General features: G+C 36.2%; 2 protein-coding genes across 2 annotated transcripts; both read left to right on the top strand.

Annotated features, from left to right (window-relative positions):
• Positions 1 to 281: 281 nt before the first annotated feature.
• LOC113782714 (DNA polymerase eta) lies at positions 282 to 7,874 on the top strand. Its single transcript, XM_027328619.1, has 16 exons — positions 282 to 444; positions 1,416 to 1,536; positions 1,649 to 1,760; positions 1,841 to 2,008; positions 2,564 to 2,728; positions 2,819 to 2,922; positions 3,182 to 3,301; positions 3,819 to 3,942; positions 4,266 to 4,379; positions 4,515 to 4,730; positions 5,126 to 5,234; positions 5,322 to 5,452; positions 5,643 to 5,751; positions 5,841 to 5,953; positions 7,238 to 7,343; positions 7,449 to 7,874. Exons 1-16 carry the CDS (start codon positions 369 to 371, stop codon positions 7,724 to 7,726), a joined length of 2,166 nt encoding a protein of 721 aa, XP_027184420.1. The 5' UTR covers positions 282 to 368; the 3' UTR covers positions 7,727 to 7,874.
• A 6,073-nt stretch (positions 7,875 to 13,947) lies between these two features.
• On the top strand, positions 13,948 to 16,435 carry LOC113782096 (cytochrome P450 89A2-like). The gene is made up of 2 exons (XM_027328007.1): positions 13,948 to 15,023; positions 15,862 to 16,435. Exons 1-2 carry the CDS (start codon positions 13,948 to 13,950, stop codon positions 16,433 to 16,435), a joined length of 1,650 nt encoding a protein of 549 aa, XP_027183808.1.

Here is a 16,435-nt window from a genome sequence, read left to right as displayed (position 1 = left end):
ATATTAAATATTTTTTTCTACAATACGTTTATCCATTTAGGTGGCATTCATTTTTCTTAATGAAAAATATTTACCTAAATACGGATTTTCAATTGATTGGAGCAATGTGTCGTAAATTGATAGCACAAGACATTAAAATGCTACAGTTGATAGTGCAGGGGTGTTATTGTGCAAATTAGTGATAGTTGAAGGGTGTATGTTGCAATTAATCTCAAGAAAAGCAGAAGACTGAAGCTGATTTTGCCACTGAAATCCGCAGACAGCCAAACACCCGTTCAAGTTGGAGGGAAAAGGAGGCCCAAATCAAACAGACAAAAAAGAAAAAAAGCCTCCAAGAAAATACAAATAGAAACACTTACACACAGAGGATGCCAGTGGCAAGGCCAGAATCATCAGATTCAAGGGTCATCGCTCATGTTGACATGGATTGCTTTTATGTTCAAGGTTCTCCTTCCTGATCTACTCTTTTTTGTTTTTGGCTGTTTTCTATATCCATATATCTGTTAATTCTTGTGCTATAATCAATTGAGATGAGATATGGTAGTTTTTTGTGTAATTGGTTAAAAAGATGGAATTTTGAGCATTGTTATGATGTGGGTATCATTTATTTTTTCAGTAGTGTTTTTTTTTTTTTTGGTTGAATGTATAAATAGTTCATGGTTTACCAATTTTGTGCCCTCTTGGATTTGACATGCAAATTACTTTATAAAGCAGAGTCTTTTATGTTTGAACCAAAAAATAAATAATTAAATAAATGGACCATTTTGGAAAATCAGATAAAAGCTTATATTGTTTCTTGGATGAATTTGAAGACAGGGGATCATGATAAAGTAGTAGTAGTAGTAGAAACAACGTGAGCTGTGTATTCAGGCGTGGCAATTGTGCATAAAGCTTAGAGAAATTTTTGAGGGATTCATTTTTGAGATGATAGAAACGCAAGGAGCATTGCTTTGAATATACAAATGAGGTGAACTTGTATTTTAAATTTTGTGGTTATATTAGAGTTTTTCATGTTTGATAGTTACTATTATATGCTGAAAGGACAATGCACAGTTCTTGTTTTTGCCTTTTTGTTTTCTCGACTGAACCCAGTAAATTAACCAGTCTAAAAAATTAGTGGAGGGCACGTGCCTTTTGGATTTGTTGTATTGTCGATGATAGGAGCTATAGTCTAGAAAAATTTTTGATCTTTGTGTGTATGGAAGTTTTTAATAAAATACTACAAGCGTGATCAGTTTGTAATTTGCAGTACCTGTCCTTCTCAAGGGTTAAACACCTGTGGAATTACTGAATATCATAATTGTTGCTTTCTTTTTCCCTGGTGAATAAGTTTGAGGAAGACATTTTTGTTCTGGATGGATTTATATTGTGACTGTTTTTGGTATTGGCTAACTGGTTTTGGTACATTTTTGTAGTGGAGCAGCGTAAGCAGCCACATTTAAGAGGTCAGCCAACTGCTGTTGTACAGTACAACTCGTGGAAAGGTGGGGCCCTGATTGCTGTCAGTTATGAGGCTCGTAAACATGGGGTGAAGCGGTAAACATGTTCTTCCCTTCTTATCAAGTGATTTGTTTAAAAAGGCTTTTCATGGTTAGCTAATGATATGCTCGAGACCTTTGAGAACGTAGTTTAACACCTGAAATTTTAGTTCAATGCGAGGTGATGAGGCAAAACATGTTTGTCCGCAAATTCAGCTTGTCCAAGTACCAGTTAACCGCGGCAAAGCTGACTTGACAGTGTACAGAAATGCTGGTTCAGAGGTAAAATCACTTCTACATTTTAGCTATTATATAGCATCCAGCCAATCATTAGTCCAAAATGTAACTTTTTTTTTCCTTAGGTAGTCTCAATTCTTGCAAGGAAAGGACGATGTGAACGAGCTTCTATAGATGAAGTATATCTTGATCTTACTGAAGCTGCTGAATTGATGTTGGCTGAAACTCCTCCTGAGAGTCTAGAAGCAATACATGAGGAAGCTGTTAAATCGCATGTTTTGGGACTTGATGTGGTGGGTAAATGTCTGCCCTTTGCTGTTGCTTCTTTTTTGTTTTTGATTGTTGATAGAGCTTTGATTACATTGGTGGTAATCAAAGTACTAGCATTTGAATTCTGTAGCATTGTCAATATCAAAATCACCATTCTCGTCTCCCTCATACTAAATAAAAGACAAGAAAAATGTATTTGAAAAAGATTAAAAAGAGCAAGGTAGCTTTGATCAATAAAGAAAATCCTGCAAACTCGCCCTTGTATTTTCCCTCATGTTTAAGATCTTACTGAAACCTGGATGAATGACAGCTACAGAAGATGTACAAAGCAATTTGGACATTTTTGTCCTTGGAGTTTCAAAAAAGTATTTATTTTTGTTGTCTTCTTAGCATTTGCACTTTCTTATGGTTATGATTGCATTTTTGGTTTCCTTTTTATAGTATTGATGTCTGTTTACATGCAAAATTTATCTAGATGAGCAGATTCTTCAGGTAGTTTTGTCATCCTTAAGTGCCTTGGTTTCATACTTTCTCTTTCTTGTATGTGTCACATCTACTTTCGTTGTTTATTGGTGCAGGATGGAGTTGATTCCAGGGAGAATGTTAAGAAGTGGCTAATCAGGTCTGATGCTGATCGCCGTGATAAGCTTTTAGCTTGTGGAGCAGTTCTTGTTGCAGAGCTTAGGTTGCAGGTTTTGCGGGAGACTCAGTTTACTTGTTCGGCAGGCATTGCACACAATAAGGTTGGAGACTCTGTTCCTTCTTGTTAATTTTCACCTTTTCTCAAAATGATTTGGAGAAGGTTGTTGGCTAATAGTTAAAGTTATGGGCAGATGCTGGCTAAATTAGTGAGTGGAATGAATAAACCTGCTCAGCAGACAGTTGTGCCCTTGTCATCTGTGAAGAAGCTGCTTGAAGGTTTTCCAATAAAGAAAATGTAAGTTCTTATTGCAAAATTTCATTTTTCCACTTCTTGTCCTGTTGTTTTGGATTGGAAGCTCTAGTTAAAAATATGTTTTATTGAATTGATGCCAAACTTTATATGATTGAGATGGTGGGGGGAAAGACTCCCTTTGGCTTCACAGTTTATTTTATCTATTCCAGTCTGCATGCACATTTTTTGGAGCATTACTACAAGATATCTATGCTTTTCTCCAGTCATGGAGTTGGATTAGTTTTTGCTCTTCGACTTTCAGGAAGCAGCTTGGAGGAAAGTTAGGCACATCTTTACAAACTGACCTTGGCGTAGAAACTGTTGGGGATCTCTTGCAATTTCCCGAAGTGAAGCTTCAAGAATGCTATGGCATGAATACAGGGTAATCATCGATGGGAAACTTCAAAGACATCTTTTCATATCATGCTGGTGTTTCCATGAAACTTTCATGCAATAGAAACCTCAAGCCCTTTCTATTCACGATAGCAATAGACTACAGCCCATCTAGCATATTTTCTTAGCAGACAAGTTCGGTTGCGTCTGAATGATGATAACTCCACGTGTTTCAAATCTCTCATTGACTGCTTAAAAATCCATGCATTAGAAATTCATGCACAATTACTCTTTGAGTTTTTGTTTGTGAAAGGATTGATTTACCTTTGGTCCACTATCTGGAAACCTTATTATGAAGGCTTTACTAGAGAATCTTCCTGAAAGACACTTTCCTTTAGCATTAGCCTCTATGATCTAATATTCTTTACTATTATTTTTCCCAGTTTCCATGATTTCGCTGTAGAAATGGATGATTAATTAGAAAAGCATCCAACTGCCGAATTTTATTGAATTATGATGTACAAGTATGCTGACTGAACCCGTTTTTCTTAAACCCATCTTGGTAGCACTTGGTTGTGGAATATTGCTCGAGGAATCAATGGTGAAGAGGTTGAGGGTCGCCTTCTTCCCAAAAGTCATGGTGCCGGCAAGACTTTTCCTGGACCAGCAGCACTTAGATCCATTTCTGCAGTATGTTTACTCCATTTGGGAAGCATATTTCTGAAAGATGCTGTCCTTTATCATTATGGATAACCAAGTCTTTTGCAATTTCTGTCAAACTGCTACTACTTGAGTTAAGATGTACAAAAATTCTCATTCCTTTTTGGTAACTGTAGAGATATATTCAAATGAAGGCAGACAATATCTTATTGTTTGCTTTCTACAATCTGCTATGTTACAAATATTATTTAGCTTACAGCTTTCACTGTGATTTGTCCTCTTCCAAGTTAGTTGGGATCCATGCATGGTGTTTGTGCTTGCTTGCTTTCTTATCCTATTACTTACTCTTCCAGGTTGAAAAGTGGCTAAATGAACTCTGTGATGAGCTTAATGAGCGTCTCCAATCTGATTTGGAAAAAAATAAGCGTATTGCACATACATTAACCCTTCATGCTAGCGCATACAAGGTATATATTTTCCATTGGTTATTTATCCGAAACATATTTTGGTAGCAATACTCTGAATTACCTAAGGATCTAGATTTTGTCTTTGTAGCTCAAAGGGTCAGATGTTCTTGCATTTAATCATGCACTCTCTTGCAGAAAACTGATACAGATTCACATAAAAAGTTCCCGTCCAAGTCTTGTCCACTCAGATATGGTACTTCTAAGATTCAAGAAGATGCCCTTCTCCTATTTCAAGCAGGGCTCCGTGAATATCTTGGGTCATACCAGCCCAAGACTTCTGGAGGTCAACATGATGGATGGGGAATAATTGGTCTTTCTGTTTCAGCCAGTAAAATAGTTGCTATACCATCAGTGAGTTTACCTCATATTTCGTTCCTTTTCTTGGGTTTGAGGAACATGTATGGTCTGATGTCTAGGGAAAGGATCAGTATGACTAGTATTGCGGAGTTGTTTGCTTTTCTGCATGGGATGAAAGAACCTTTAGCGATTAAGTCACAATTACTGCAAAGTATCTGGAGTTTTTATTTAGCAGTTTAGAAGCTCTGGTAAGATTTTATTTAGTCTCTTTGGATGTATTTAACTCCACCATACTGCAACTTGAGGTTGAGCAAGTGGTTATATTTTGGCCCAATCCATCTCATCCCCAAGCTTTTCCATTCTATTAATTTTTCACTTTTTTTGATTTGTTTTGGGATTTTAGGAATTATTTTATTCAATCAATTGTGGTGTACAAATGCTTTCTGCAGGGAACACGTTCAATCTCCAATTACTTTCATAGCCGAGGTCAAATTTGTTCTTCAGCAGGAGAGTCAAATGACAGATTTTCCAAACCTGCTGCACCTTTATCCCCTTCAGGTTCTGTCAGTTACATCACTAGAGCTTATGTTTCAATTCTCATCCTTAACACTATTCAATAATACAGGCCTATTTTTTTTCATGCAGGCAGTGAAAGCAATTCAGGAGTGCATTTTGCGGTGCCCGAAATTGAATCTCCCCACAAAGAGGAGAAGAGCGTACATGCCTTGGCATCATTTGATCTAAAAGAGAATGAGATGCAAGTTTGCAAGGACAAGGTTTGACTCATTTTACGCATTGGATCTGATGTTAATAATCTAGGAAAGAAGCTGGATGTAATTAGATGAATTTGGTACAAGGTCTCTTTTGCATCTAGTAATCCATTTAAATTGTTTTGAGAGGATTTTAGCTTGCTCCTCTAACAATAATAGTCACTTAGAGGGTCCTTTTCTGGTACTCATGTTCTAGTATACTCTAAAAAGTCCTGTCGACAAGCAGGATCCATCCTTCTCTTCAACCATGTCCCAGCATGATGGATTTGCATTTGCACAAGAAATTGTAACACCATCTTCCTCAGGTAACTCCATTTCAATACACTTGCTAAACTCATGGTAGCATTCTTTGATGCTCAGGCTATTCCACAACTGAGTAGCATGTCCTGTGCAGGTACTCAGAGTTGTTTCACAGTGAACCAAACTGAATCACAGAAAGAACTCTCTGGAGAAAATTTTCTCCATGTCAGATTGAAGGAAAAGAAAACAAGCTCTTCGAAAGAAAAGGTTTGGAAATATTGTTTTGTTTGCAATCTGGAGTTATTTTTCCACTCGAAACCCTTCAGTCTTTGCCACTCGGAGAAGTGCGTGTTTGTCTGCGCATTCTCAGATGTACATTCAGATACGAAACCTGTTATGTATTTTAGCGCATGTGTTTGTATCTTGGCTAGCTGATATTGGCCTCCCGCTCACTTATCTAAATTTGAATCTAGGACAGAACTTAAAATATAGAATATTTGGGAGAAACTTGAACCCATCTGAAGTCAATAATGACTTTGATAGAGGTTGTTTTGCTTTTCAATGCTTTATAAACTAGTGCAGCTTCATCTTCATGAGCTTCTTATTCTCAAGATCCCTCCTACCATTTTTCTACTTTTAAGGGAAAAAGATACTGTCCTTTGAGGTTCCTCTTTTGCTTTTACCATAGTGAGAACTTGATTTATGCAAAAGAGCCTAAGAGGTCCTCAGCCTGACCGGAGTTGGTGTTATCCATTGGTTTTTTTCCTTCTCCAAGCATTCGTTGTCTTCTATTCAATGACAGAAAGGAAACAGAAAGAAAAGAGGAAATGCCCTTCTTGTCTGATCTGGGCTTAACAATTGGTGATTGATATCTTATGCTTTTTTGCATGCATCTCTTTCTATGGTGGAATTTACATTTCTCCCTCTATCAGCACCTAAGTTTTATTTTCTGCCTTGCATCCAATTTCCAGAAAAATTGGGAATGGAAAATATTCAGGACTATTTTTTGTTGCTGCAGAAGTGATGCTGCAGATTAATCTGTAAACAGTTCAGAACATTTAGCTGTTAATATCTGCATGCTTATCTATGTGCATAGGGCTTCACACAGAGAGAAACATCGATGCTTAACACTTTTGAATAGAAAACAAAAAAAAAAATTGCTTGATTCATAACATTGAAGTTGTAGATCAGAGCTTCATGCTGTAAGTTTGTGAAGTTTCATGCTTTTTTAGGAGCATTGAGTGATGAAATTGGCGGCAAGCCATTAAGATCGATGCATAAATCAATTAGGAGATGCAAGAGCAGAGATGTAACTGAAAGACCAACTTTAGATATCTTTATGAATTTTATGGTTATCATATTCTAAAGTGGATTATGCGGAGCTCTTTTTCTTTTTCCAGTTATTCTATGTTACTTAGCATCAGTTTTAGTTACATAACAAATATGATTTAAAATGCTATATGTTAGTAACCTAGGGGAACTAAGATGTTATTTACGTATCTCCGCCTATGATGCGTATTATGGTGACTTATGAATTTGATTTATGATTAGGGAACACCCTCTATCTTAAACTTCTTTCAAAGCCGCACCTCATGTGCTTCTCCAAAGCAACGGCATGCAAGTCCTCTTGCAGAAGCTAAGGCATCGTCATCCTCAGGTTATATTTTGGTCCATAGTTGTCGGTAACTTCTGCAAGATCTGATATCATATTCTCTCTCTTTCTCTCTCTCTCTCTCTGTCTCACTTGTATAATATCATGCAGATGCTGAATCTATAGTCAATAGCTGTTTTGAAGCTTTCAAACAAAATAACTTACCTACAAAAAATGGAACTCGTACTGGCACATTTAACTTTGATCAAGATGAACAGAGGAGGAGTTGGAGTTACAAGATTGATGAGATTGACCATGCTATCCTAAATGAATTACCTCTGGAAATACAAGAGGAGGTGAATGTGTGGCTCCGGCCGCAGAAGCGAGCTAACATATTGAAGAAAGGTTCTAATATTCCTCATTATTTCTTACCCACGAAAGACAAGTAGATGCTTCCTTACTGTTGGTCTGTACAGAGAGAGATGTAAAGTTATACTTCAGAATACTTCTAGACTCTGCTGGGGCGCTGTGGGATTAGTCGGGTGTAGGCCCGGATACCCCAGTGATGACAAAAAAAAAAAAAAAAAAAAAAAAAAAGAATACTTCTAGACTACTAAGGTTAGTTGTTCATACTGTACAATTAAAAAAATTCAAAATTCTCTCATCTTGTGAGATAAGATGTATATTTTTCCTACCTAGATGTAATCTGTACTTTAGTCTGCCAATACTATGGCATGCAATAGATCTGCTGCCTCAGTGCCTTCAACTGAAATACAATCTACTATACAGTTTCTTCTAAAATGATACAAGCACTTGTGGTCCATCTACCCTTTGTGGCTGCCGGAGCAATTGCACGAGAAGTTCTACTCCCCAAATTGAGCTGTCTCATATGTGGCTCGACCTGCAACTTAAAATTGAAAGTTTCGGTTGAATCCGCTATCCAAATTACGCGAGCCTAAATTGCCTAGTGCACTTGCAGGTGCTCTGAAGTACAGTATCTTGATTACACCTAAGTTTCAGCTGTTATACATGCAGATAGGACGGTCAATGGGGTTGGGTCAGGCCGACTTCGACTCGTTCAGTCCGACTTCGACTCGTTCTGACCCTTTAATTACCTATATATATATAATATTTATATTTTGATATTATATATAATTATATATCCAAATATATTATTACTAAATAGTAAATATATATAAATTACAAAATACATCTGAAGACTCTTCTATGAGTTTTCTTGAGAGTCAATATTAGTAATGCATAACTAAATCTCTAACTTTTCTTATTGGTTGAGTAAATTTTTGTGTTGGCATAATATTGGTTGATTTCTTTTTTGTCTAGAAACACAAATCATATAAATAAAAGTTTCAACTTTTAAGATGTATTGGCTTATAATCGCATGTTTTATTACTATTTTTCATGCATTTTGAATGAATTAAATATAAATATTGTTGAAAAATTTTTGGTTTATATAATTTTTAAAAACTATTATTTATTCATGTTTAGTTTTAATATTATAGTCTTGTAAATATTAAATTAGTTTTACAACTTAATAGTTATAGTAATTATATTAAGAAAATTAAGGAATAATAAGTGAGCTTAGGTGAAACCCGAATAAAGCTCACAATCCAAATATTATGTGAATTGATTATGAACTTCACATTTATTAACCCGAAACTCGTAATCCGAAACCCGAAAATGTTACAAATTAAATGAGTTAAACTTGAACTTATGCTGGCCCGGCTCATTAGGCCCGATTGACAGGCCTAACTGCAGATGAGCTTTGCCCAGATTCTAAATCGAGCCTACATCCATTGCTGATTGTTACGTTTATTATATTCTGTAACATAGGACATGTCAATATTGAGTTTATATGTTCTAAATTCTCTAATGTCATATTTTGGCCTTCAAGTCTTCTTTAGTTTAACTGCCTGCTACAGTTGATTCTCATTGTTAGAACTAGGGGGAAAAGCCCACGCAACGCGTGGGAGTTTAGTGTCTATAATTAAAAATGGTTAATAATTATTATTTGGCATTTTCTAGTATAAGAATTGAAGCATGACAATTTTATTATGTGATATTAAATAAAAAAATCATATGTTACATATTGAGTTAAAAAATATAATATGCAATAAAACATAATTATAAGATACGATCAACTACTTTGCATCTAACTTAGTATAATAAAAGACCTATTTATATATGCCCATCCATTTTAGGGATATTAAAATTTGTTATTTAGTTTGAATTTGATCTTGATATGAGGGCAATCCACCACATTATCTTGTCATATAAGTGAGATTTGAACAATTAGCATACTTGAAGAAATCATTGTTAGTGGAATTTCGGTTCTTGCAAGCCAAAATCTTGAATTTATATTGATTCCAAGGACAAATATCATCATGAGACCTTCACATTGAGCAAGCAATTAATTATAATTTATTGTATGATTTAGGACATATAGCAAAGCATCTCCTTCTCGATAGGGGTTACAATCACGAAATATCAGTTTTGTGTTAGTTGCAAAGATATACAACAACTAAAATGCCAATTTAGAGGAATAATTACCTCTACAAAGTACTAAAGCATCTTAATCCACTCAATTCAAGAAAAACAATTAAAAGTAATGAGGTACATACTTTAGATTTGTAGCCAAATAGTTTTAAGTAGATAGTTAAACATATTGGCAAATCAGATGAAGTGAAAAATTGTCTAAATGGAATAGTCAATAAAGTAGCAAATGATTTGAAAATTACCCTAACTAATAGTTAAAACAACAAAAGAAGTAGATGCAATCTATAAATGGAAAAATTTATGATGATAAACTTATTTTAAACCATAAATAAAAATTAACAAATGTGGTCTCTTCCTTATCAAGCTTGTCTAACATGGACAATTGAATTAAAATACTAAAAAATTATTGCACATACAACTTGCAATATTACATATTTTTTACAACAAAAAAGTAGATTGGTTAAAGAAAACATACCTATTGAAAAATGTGTTATAAAATGGGAAAGAGGAGTAGCTAATATAGCAATGTCCGAATTCAATATGCTGCATGATTGTGGTGGAAAAAAACCTATAAGTAAATGAAATGAATTTGAATAGATGGGGGTTACTATGGTAACGGCCAACTTCTCTACTAATTGACATTAATAGTGTCTTAACATCTATATATCATAACTTTGCAAATAACTGATGAGAAAGGCTTTAAGAAATTAAAAGACTTAGATGTTAATACAATTAAATGATTAGAAGGGCTTTTATGTAATTTCACTAAAACACAAGCTGAATTCAATTGTACCCAATGTTTAATCGGATATCAAACACTGTCATATATCAAACTTACCCCTAGCTTTAAATGTTTGAAAGGACATCTAAGTAATTACAACAAAACTAAATTAGTTATAATGACTCATATTCAACACTTTAATTGCACTTCAAACACTCTCATATTTCCAAAAAAGCCCCACCCTTGCGGTTGAAATTCAAGTTCTAAACTCATTCTTATATAGTATAAGGATATGGCAATACCACAAAGGATTTGAGAAAAACTTCTACTTCCGCTGGTTAAATCTTTCAAACAGTTTCAATCATTTATCCTCGAACCAACAATGTGCTGTTGCAAAATAATGTCTACATAAGAACAAAATCTACGTTGTAAAGTTTCAATGTCGGAAAACTCAGTAGCAAGTAGCAACAATGTGTTTGTCAGAAATAATGTTGGTGTAAGGATATTATTGCCACTGTTCTGAACGATTGAGTTATCAATCACTATTGACCTGTTCTGAAGTTCTTAATACTTGGATCATCTGCATTTATTTTCCGGATGAAAACACTTGGGACTGTGCTTTTGCATGATAATACTAACTGAATTCAATCAAACACTGATCAAAACCCTAACATGGAGACCTGTGGATCATCCCCATTTTCACCATTTTTCTCAGCATCTTCACAATTCTCAAATGCCTTCATTTCGGTTGTAATGATACCAAAACAACAAATACAAGAACCTCCATCTCCCACCAGAACCCTCTATGTTACTGGCATTCAAAAGCTTCCTAATCTTCATTTGGTATAGAATGACTGTTTTTGGCATGGAACCCAAACATAAGACCTGAAAAGCAGGTATGGGTATGGCCCCCTCTTCACCATGGGGCTAAAGTCAAAACCATCAATCTTCATTGCTAGCAATGGTTTAGCCCATCAAAGCCGTCATTCAAAAGGGTGCTGTCTTCTCTGGTCGTCCAAGTGCTCAGTAAGTGTTTTGAAAACCGGACCGGACCGGCCGGTTCGACCGGTCGAACCGCGAACCGGCCATGGCACCGGTCCGGTTCCATGCTTAGGTTGACTTTGCCAGAAAATCGGTCAAATCCGGTAAAAACCGTGAAACCCGTTGAACCGGATTGAACCGGTTTTCGAGTTTTCCCTTTTTTTTTTTTTTTTTTTTGCAAAATGCTTCTATCAAAATTCGAACTCAAGACCTTTGCAATAGAAGACCAATGTAATAACCATTGCACCATCACATCTTATTTGTTTTTTTTGATAATTTATTTATATAAAACAAACATCTATATTTCATTTTTCCATTTTTCTTACAAAATCTCATTCTCTCGTGACTCTTTCTTTTTAATTTTCAACTCTCTCTTTCTCTCTCATCTTTTCTTTTGTCACTCCCTTTTTTAATCAAACCTCTTTAGTTTTAATTTATTGATATTTTCTTCTATCTTTTAATTTTTTTTTGTCCATTAAATTGAAAAAAGTTAAAAAAGAATTATTTTTCTTTAACCCAAATTATTTAATGCCACAACCACTCACTTTTATCTCATTTTTTGTTTCTTATCAAGTTTGCATTTTTATTTTCAATTATCTTGACTTCTTTCGAACTCCAAACTTTCTTTTTTAAATTACAATATTTAAATCTCAAATATGTAAATTAAAATTTAAGTTCACAATGTCAAATTTTCATAGACGTGAATTTTGTATAATTTCAAAATATTGTGATATTTTTGGGTTGGATTTGAGATTTTTTTGGTAGATATAATTAAAATTGAGATGAAATTTATTTGTTTTAACTTATAATTTAAAATTTTTATTTTTGAAAATCCAAATTATTCAAAAATAGTGAACTTTTCATCATATAAAGTTTTAAATTAGTCTATTGCATGTCTTATTTTGTGCATATATATATTTATATAAATTATTTTTAAAAAAAATCATTGAACCGAGGTTGAACCGGTCCGACCGGTTGAACCTCGACCCTTTCATCTCACCGGTTCAATTGACGGTCCGGGTTTTAAAACATTCACTGCTCACAACGCACCATTGCTCGACATACTTTAATAGCAATGGCCTTGAAATCAGCTCTACTACCTATGGTGCTACATGGCGCCTCCTGCAGTGCAATCTTACCTATGGTGAATTTGTTCATTCTTTGGCCTAAACTTGGGAAGCTTCTTTTCGGACTTCAGAAAGCAGTGGAAAGAAAAAAAAGTGGGAAGCTCTGTCTGTATTATGTATCTTTATGCATTAAAAGAAAAAAAAAGTGGGTTTTGTTACCAGCAATGGGGTCTTTTGCATAATCCGCGGATTACATTTCCAAGTTAGTTTGGGGTTGAACAATGTCTAGCTAGCTTGCAATCATATCTCAATTCATGGTGGCAAACAACTAATTATCGCTAAGCAAAATTTGGTTGGTACAATCAAATAGATTTGCTTTATGTTCTAGGGTTCAATCCGTAGTTTCTGCTTAAGTTCAGAAATAACAACTAGAAAAACAAAAATGCATCCTCTCGAAAAACATAGTGTAACCTATCCCTTCTACATAGGAAAAATGGTCAGTTTTGTCCTTCAAACTTTTTCTAGATTTTTATTTTTGACCAATTTGATCCTTAAATTTCGGGTTCAATTAAGTCCCTTTACGATGGTGCCATTAACTTAAATGGGTCTATTTTGGAAACTTTTGACATGGAAGGGTAATAGAACTGATTGAATAGACACAAACCGTGAGATGCTAACCGGAAAAATACTAAAAATTGAAAGCGAAAATTCAAGGGTAATCAGTCAATACACACGTATATAACCCTTGTCAAATATTGTTTGTGGGTGCAAAATATCCATTTGATAGTCTAACTTTTAGGTTTGTATGCTTTTAATCCTCTAACTAGCGTATCTTTTTATTCCATAAACTTATAAGGTATATTCCTGTAACTTTTTGATCCATTTGAGTTGTTAAAAATGACATGATTATAAACAACTTTTTATAAATAAAAAAAAACCGTATACTCAAATGTTGAAGTAAGATCCCATAGAGGTCAAAGTTTAAAAATTGCAGAATTATCAAAATAGTACGCTTTGAAAAGTTCAATGGGCAAAAGGATGGACTTAATAGTTAGATGGTTAAATGTATGTAAATTCGAAAGTTTGAGGCCATTTAGGTTTTTTGTGTTGTTTGTGTCCCAAACCCACAAATTCAATGTCTTACTACATGCTAACAACGATGTTTAATATTAGTCTCAAGGACATATAGTCACCTAATTTGGAGTTAACTATACTTTGATTTGCTTTATTTTATGCCTGAAAACAGTTCTCTTCGTTGGTGGCACTGCTTTTGAATAATACTTGGATCCAACGTTGAGAACTGTAAAAGAAAGGTCAATACTCAAACATGGAAACCTGGTGGTGGCTCATCTTCATATTCACCATTCTTCTCTGCATCCTAACCACCCTTAAATCCCTCTTCAATTTCACCATTACCAATCCCAAAACCAACACTACCAAGAACAACCTCCCTCTCCCACCAGGACCCTCAACTTTAAAAGTCTTCAAAATTCTCCTGATATCCATATGGCATCGACTGACAGTTTTCGACTTGGAACCAAAACTCAGAAACACAAAAAACAAGTATGGCCCTCTCTTCATCTTTGGATTGAAATCAAAGCCAACAATATTCATTGCCAACCATGTTTTAGCCCATTTAGCTCTCATCCGAAAGGGTGCAATCTTCTCCGACCGCCCAAGTTCTCAAAATACACCAATGCTGCAAATCTTCGATAGCAACGCCCATAGAATCAGCACTGCCCCCTATGGTGCTACCTGGCGGCTCCTTCGCCGCAATCTTGCTTTAGAAATCCTTCATCCTTCCTGTATCAAGTCTTACTCTAGAGTGCGACGTTGGGTGCTGAGCTTACTCTGCAGGCGCTTTCTTGACGAGTTTCAGCGGCCAACAGATGTAGTGGATCATTTCCGTTATGCTATGTTTTCCCTGTTAGTGTTCATGTGCTTTGGGGACAAGCTTTCGGAGGAGAAAATCAGTGAAATTGAGGCTGTTCAGCGTAGATGGTTGTTAAGTCTTGGGAGAATGAGCATCTTCATCCTCTGGCCTAAACTTGGGAGGATCTTGATGGGGAAGAAATGGAAAGAGCTTCTCCAAGTAAGAAAAGATCAAGAAAACACATTTATACCACTTATTCAAGCTCGAATCAAGATGAAAAGTCAAGGGAAATCCAACAACGACGAGGAGCTGGTGGCATATGTTGACTCCTTAATCGATTTGCAACTTCCAGAAGAGAAAAGGAAGCTAAATGATCAAGAAATCGTTAGTCTTTGTGGAGAGTTTCTGAACACTGGCACTGATTCCACAGCCACAGCATTGCAATGGATCATGGCTAATTTGGTGAAGTATCCCGCAATTCAGGACAAGCTTTACGAAGAGATAATAGGGGTGGTTGGATTGCCAGAGCCATTAGGAACAACCCCAATCAAATGTAGCTCTGAAAATAGCCAAGAAAATGACTTTGATGTGCTCAGGAGAGTCGTGAACATGGTTCAAAGTCACGGTCGCGGTCGCGGCCCGGAACGTTCCACATCGGTCTCGGCCATGGTTCGCCATATCGGCCAATACCGATACGTATCGGTCGAGTCGTATCTGGAACGGAAGGGACCGGTACGATACCGATCCCTGAATCGTGGATATCACCATATCCGCGACGACTTGCTCTGACTCGGCCGATATTGACCGATTCGAATCCGTGATACATGATATCGGTCGATATATCCGAGTCAACTCGGAGTCGACTCCGATATTTTTTAAAATTGTGTCTTTTTCAGTATTTTCTAATTTTAGTAATTTTTTCAAAATTTTTGAAAACTTTAATGTGTTATAATGTTCATATCACCCGATATTCAACCGATATGCCGCGACGGATGTGGAACAACTGAGACCGCGACGCGATCGCGACCCGCGATGGCGAACCATGGTCTCAGCATATCGGCCACGGTCTCGGTGAGACGCAAATTTTAAAGTATTTAATATTCTAAAAATTGTTAATAATATAAAAAAAGTATGCTAAATAAAAATAATTAAAAAATAGCAAAAGAAACGGCCAAGTCAATCCGTCGCGGTGTGACTCGGCTGATTTCTCGTCTTGACTGGGGACAACTCGGTGTGACTCGGCCGAGTCAATCCGTCGCGGTGACGACTCAGCCGATTTCTCGGCGAGTCAAGTATTTCGGTATCGTTTCGTCACGGTATCGTATCGGTAGGGGCCGAGACGGTGACGACTCGGCCGAGACTTCGGACCATACTCGTGAATGAAGATGATTTGGAGAAAATGCCGGCTTATTTGAAAGCTGTAGTGCTAGAAGGGCTGAGGAGGCATCCACCAGTGCACTTTCTTCTGCCTCATTCTGTGACAGAGGATGTGGAATTGTATGGCTATTTGATTCCCAAAAATGCTACTGTGAATGTAATGGTGGCTGACATGGGTTGGGATCCGAGCATGTGGGAGGATCCTTTGGAGTTCAAGCCTGAGAGATTTTTGGCCAGCAATCATGTTAATCCTTCTGTTAATCATGACCTTGGTAACCATCAATGGTTTGATTTAACAGGGAACAAAGAGATAAAGATGATGCCATTTGGTGCTGGGAGAAGGATGTGTCCAGGCTACGGTTTGGCATTACTTCACTTGGAATACTTTGTAGCCAATTTTGTTTGGAACTTTGAATGGAAAGCTATAGATGAAGTTGGAGTTGATCTATCAGAGAAACAAGAGTTCACCGTTGTGATGAGGAATCCACTTCTTGCTCGCATCAAGGGTGTGCTTTCTTCCCTTTCAATATTTTCTTGGGTAAAATATCAAAAAAACTCCCTATGA

The sequence above is a fragment of the Coffea eugenioides genome, chromosome 9 (genome assembly GCF_003713205.1).
Source record: "Coffea eugenioides isolate CCC68of chromosome 9, Ceug_1.0, whole genome shotgun sequence".
NCBI classification, from domain to species: Eukaryota; Viridiplantae; Streptophyta; class Magnoliopsida; order Gentianales; family Rubiaceae; genus Coffea; species Coffea eugenioides.
This window is presented reverse-complemented; position numbering and strand designations above follow the sequence as displayed.

What these genes read in the sequence shown, in the direction of transcription:
- LOC113782714 (XM_027328619.1), top strand. Translation starts at nt 369, where the DNA reads ATGCCAGTGGCAAGGCCAGAATCATCAGATTCAAGGGTCATCGCTCAT. An exon ending in GGATTGCTTTTATGTTCAAG is followed by an intron (nt 445 to 1,415) that starts GTTCTCCTTCCT and finishes ACATTTTTGTAG; the next exon opens with TGGAGCAGCGTAAGCAGCCA. An exon ending in CAAGCTCTTCGAAAGAAAAG is followed by an intron (nt 5,954 to 7,237) that starts GTTTGGAAATAT and finishes ATTTATGATTAG; the next exon opens with GGAACACCCTCTATCTTAAA.
- LOC113782096 (XM_027328007.1), top strand. Translation starts at nt 13,948, where the DNA reads ATGGAAACCTGGTGGTGGCTCATCTTCATATTCACCATTCTTCTCTGC. An exon ending in GTGGTTGGATTGCCAGAGCC is followed by an intron (nt 15,024 to 15,861) that starts ATTAGGAACAAC and finishes GAGACTTCGGAC; the next exon opens with CATACTCGTGAATGAAGATG.